The 5,274-nt window shown below is 38.9% G+C and overlaps 1 protein-coding gene across 1 annotated transcript; it reads left to right on the top strand.

Annotated features, from left to right (window-relative positions):
• Positions 1-261: 261 nt before the first annotated feature.
• Positions 262-5,274, top strand: LOC118316996 (chitinase-3-like protein 2; the record flags this gene model as incomplete). The annotated part of the gene is made up of 12 exons (XM_035645388.2): positions 262-744; positions 1,816-1,847; positions 2,231-2,257; positions 2,420-2,624; positions 2,714-2,770; positions 3,222-3,387; positions 3,487-3,611; positions 3,708-3,831; positions 3,922-4,104; positions 4,537-4,653; positions 4,781-4,913; positions 5,081-5,274. Coding segments are annotated over exons 2-12 (1,356 nt in total), but the record flags the coding sequence as incomplete, so codon positions are not given.

The following is a 5,274-nucleotide window of genomic DNA, read 5'->3' as shown; positions in this document are numbered from 1 at the left end:
ATGTAGACGGCTAGAGTGATAGTGATGTGTGGGTGGCTTTTGAGCACAGTGTCCTTTTAACTCCCTACACTTTTTATATTTGACAGCTGTTATGTTAACATTTTTCTATAAATTCCGAGCAACATTTTTTTTTCATCAATGTGTTTTAAAGGTTTGATCGTGTACTGTTATAAAATATTTTGTTTCATTTCTTAAAATGTCCAGATGCTGTTTCGTCATTGACTGAATACTTGGTGAAAAAAGTGAAGGTAAGTGAAAAAGAGGAAACTACATATTTGAGACGTGTGCTTGGTTTTGATAATGAATGAATGTGTTGTGTTCTGTATTCTCGCAGTACTTTCAAACTGATATTGCCTAAGGGGATAATTTGACACTAGAACAATGCTCAGTAACAACCATCCTGCTACGCAACATTTTTCTCACACCACATATTATCTGCTCATGCTTGTGGTATGAAGACAGTTGCATTAGTAGCTGGTTATTGTTGAGTTGACAATATTCAAACCTCAACAAGCTTCACTCTCAGCACCGGCGTTGTAATCGAGTGACTAAAGCTTGAGTCTGATTTGAGTCCTGAGCATGTGTTGAGTCTCAAAAGCAGCATTCAAGATTCCCCCTTAGCAGAGCCTGAGCCATCGAGACTGAATTTGCTGTAGAGGTTTTCGTGGGTCCAACCAAAACCTTGGACGTGAGACTGGACCTGGGACACATACGGGTTCAGATTCACATTACCTTTGGGTCCAGGTCAGGTCATGTTCTATTACCCTGCTGTCAATTTTATTTTATTTTATTTAACATTACAGCAGCCAACAACCACTTTTGTATGTAAAGAAAAAGTGGAGAAATTACATCACACTCTTAGTGCATGTCAGTCTCTCCCTCTGAAACTGTAGGCCGTCCCCATGTTTATTAAGCTCCAATCAGCAGGGAAGTTACCATGACACCCGGGTGAAAACGCTAATTAATATTCGCCCTTTTCTGCATGGCGGCATCTTTCAGACCACACAGTCGCGGTTAAAACACTTCTAACTTGATTTATAACCTTTCAAAATTTTCCTGAGGAGTATATGGTTCAATCTCTAGTTTGTCTTCTTCAATACATGATGTTCATTTCGTACATTATTGTCCATTTACAGTCAAATAGACCATAAAGTACCGTACACATTGGGCTGTGGATACTGCGTGATTGACAGATGGTACTGTCCAATTGGTGAAGGCCGCAGGTGTAGGTGGACATGCAGTGGATGAGCTCTCAGTCAGCCTCCCCCTCACTGGTTCACAAAAGGGTGAGGTCACAATGGGTTGCCACTTGCCACCTTGTTGAAGACATGAAAGGCTGGACGAGTTGTGGCCAACAAAGCATTTGGTCTGAGATTCTGGAGTGACATCTAGGGGCAGCAAATATTAATGTAAACTTTAAGAAGAGCAACCTTTTTCAGGGGTGAATTAAAACCTTGCACAGAGGCACAGCGTCACAGGGGTCGTTACAGTGTAACAGATGATGGGTATATCTTAATATTACTTTACAAAATACATAGCCATGCCCAACATTAATTAGACTGAATGGCTGAAATGGTGGTTAAGTTGCAGTTTAAAATCTCTAGTCAACAAACAATAACCATTAAATGGAAAATAAATAAAAAAAATATCCTTAAAGTTGCAGAAAGTATGGGTATAGAATTAGAATTAAGAAAAATGGAGAGATGATTTGAAATGTGTTTTGACTGCTCAGAGTGAAAATTTGAATGAGGCATGTCTGTATTTCATGATATATTAACAATAATTGTTTTAATTATTTTCTTTTTATCAATAAAGCTACAACATGTGCAACCTAATTCTGACAGCAGGTAAGATACGCTGATCAAGTAAATGCTTTTTAAATACTCAATTCAAAACACAGTGTCATTCAAGATAAAGTTGGTGGAACCTTTGGAAATCACTGAATTTATGTGTACATTTTTAAAATGTGGTCACAAGGTTACATTTATGAACAAACACAATCAATAACTAATATAGAACTGATTACACAAAAAACATTTGATTGTTCTTCCACCCCCTGAAATGTAAAATGGATTTCCATTCACCTCCATTTTATTGGGGCGCATTATCTCACCAACCTGGACAAATCCTATACTGGAGACGAGAGAAGCTTTCCATTTTGTGATTTGGATGAAATGACCAGTTAAGCTTTGTTGTTAACCTCACACTGACCAACTCTGTCACTTTGAAGGTCTCTGGTTGATCTTCGTCAGCTTGGGTAAGTTTATTAGATGTATTATTGATCTTAATCATTCATTTTTCCAGTTGATAAATAAGGTTTCTAAGTCAACAATTGCAGAGAAACAAGGAGTTTGATAAAACTGCTGTCTATGAAAACCAATTCAATCTGTTAAGAACTGTTCTATTTTCCATATCTCAGCTTCCTCCTCCAGGCTGGTATGTTACTATAACAGCTTGGCTGAAAACAGGGCAGATGATGGGAAGTTCACAATTTCTGATATTGATCCGAACAAATGTACCCATCTGGTGTACGCCTTTTCTGACATTAACAATGTCAATGAGCTGGTCCCCACCAGCACAGCTGACCTACAACACTATCTGTTCTTCAATGGGCTAAAATTCAGGTCAGACCATTATCACCTCAATGTTTAAAAAATATACATGTTGGTTATTTTTCTTAAATAATTATTTCTAAACTTTTACTCTCCCACAGAAATCCACAGCTCAAAACCCTGCTAGCAGTTGGTGGAATAACCTTTAACAAACAAAAGTAAGCAACATAGAAGACAATGTTGGCATTTTTTGATAACATCAATGAGTAAATAAGTGCAATATATATGACAGATACGACCATTAAATCATATGTAACGTCAATGGTTTGCTGCAAAAAAACCACACACAAACACTGGTACAAACATGGTCAGTATCCTTGGTATGTGCAAACAGCAGATAGCTTTGTGTTGCATTATGGGATTTAACTGAAAGATTGAATCGTGTGCAAACACTTAATCAATAGTTTGCATTAATGTTACTTGAATTTGTTTTCTTATTACTTTACATGTCATCAAATGGATTCAAACCATTGCATTTTTGCATTGAATGCAAACTGAAAGCAACTGTAATTTTATTTTACATCTACTTTTTGTAGTCCACTAAATATGTAAATTACTGTATATTATAATTATGTGGATCCTGAGAGCACTGTTTTATATGTTTACCAGATTCAGTACGATGGTGTCAACACAACAATACAGAACAACCTTCATCCAGTCTGCGATCACACTACTGAGGTTCTATGGGTTTGATGGGCTCAACCTGGACTGGAGGTTCCCTGTAACAACAGGAAGTCAACCAGACAACAGGCAGAAGTTTACGCTGTTGTGTCAGGTCTGACCTTCTGTTCTGGGAGTCTCAGAAATATGCCAAATGATACATGTTTAAATAGGATCTTAAAATTGACTGAACCATTCTTTTTTTGTCCTGTAGGAGCTCAAAGATGCCTTTGTAGCTGAAATGACAAACACTCAGCGTGACAGATTAATCATCACGGCTAGTGTCTCTGCTGAGAAAGCAGTCATCGATGCCAGTTACGATGTTGCACAGATTGCCACGTGAAACATTTTTCTAATGTCATAAATCTTTACATTACACCCATGATTATCTTTCAAGGTGCTTTGGTCAACATAACGTTCTCTGAATTCTTACAGGAGCCTGGACTTCATTAATGTGCTGACATTTGACTTTCGTGGCCCTTGGGAAAATGTCACGGGTCATCACAGCCCCTTATACCCGGGATCCCAAGATACTGGAGACAAGATCTACCTAAACACCGTAAATAACAAGATTTATAAATAAACTGCCCGAACACCTATTTATTAAGGTTTGTCCTCTCATCCTGGATGGTTTTACCCCACATTTCAGGACTCTGCCATGCAGCACTGGTTGGACCAGGGAGCACCTGCACAGTTGCTAAACCTGGGAGTAGCGGCATTTGGACGAGCTTTTACCCTCTCCACTGCAGCCAGTGATGTTGGAGCACCAGCCAATGGCACCGGTGAAGAAGGCTGCTACACTGGTGAAGAAGGATACTGGGCCTTTTATGAGGTATAATTATATTATTTTAATTCAGTTGGAATTGTCTCAACTCAAAAGAAATTCACAGGTTTTTCACGGGAAAAACCTATCAGGATTGACATCATTGTCACGAGCCAAGACTCAGACATTGACTGTCTTTTTTCTGTGGGCACGTGGACTTGTGTGATACAAAATTCATCAAAACAGGACTACCAGGAAAATTCTGAAAATGTGTATTTCTTATTTGATTCCAGCTGTCAGTTGTACTTTACTTTACTGAACCAAGCACCAGCGGTAAATGCCTTACATAGTTCGTCACTTACCCAGTTGCACCAAAAACAGGCCAACGGCCAAACTCGCTTGATTAGCATTAGACAAACATTTCATGTTTGACCTAAATACACCATAATATCTTTAACTGTATTACATTACATCTAAATGTTAATTGAAACTTCTTTTCAGACTTGCCTTTACACTGAAGGGGCTGCCATCTACCTGATTACTGATCAGAGAGTTCCATATGCAATCACAGAAAACCAGTGGGTTGGATTCGATAACATGGACAGCCTTAGTACAAAGGTAACCATCTGTTTATTACAGCAATAACTTTGCAAGTGACTAACTGTAGGGAAATCCATTTAGACATTTACTGTATTTTGTCAACATGACTTCACCTGTTGAAGTGTTGTCCTCCTCATTGTCTCAGGTCAGTTACCTAAAAGCAAAAAACTTTGGAGGAGCCTTTGTCTGGTCTCTTGACCTGGATGATTTCAGTGGAAAATTCTGTAACCAAGGCAACTGTCCCTTCATCAGCCACCTGAATACTCTCCTGGTTCAAAGTGAGAACATATAACAGTCGACTGTAATATCCTGTAGTGGGTGGTGGTTTTTATTATCTGCCCTCAGCATTCGTTAATCATTATTGTGTATAGTGAAGTTGTGTACTCTCAGTTTAGAACTCTAAGTCGACATGTTGTGGTAATATTTGTTTTGTTTGTGTTTTTAGGTTCTCCAACTCCAACTACCCCAAGTACAACTACAATTCCTATGATGAAGACACATCCAGGTGCCACAACAACTCCTACTACAACAACAACTCCCACAACAACAACTCCCACGACAACACCTCCCACGACCACAACTCCCACTACCACAACAACTCCCACAACCACTCCCACTACCACAACAACTCCCACAACC

This window comes from Scophthalmus maximus, chromosome 3 (genome assembly GCF_022379125.1).
Source record: "Scophthalmus maximus strain ysfricsl-2021 chromosome 3, ASM2237912v1, whole genome shotgun sequence".
Lineage (NCBI taxonomy): Eukaryota > Metazoa > Chordata > Actinopteri > Pleuronectiformes > Scophthalmidae > Scophthalmus > Scophthalmus maximus.
The sequence above is the reverse complement of the archived record's forward strand: the minus strand, read 5'-3'. Positions and strand labels throughout refer to the sequence as shown.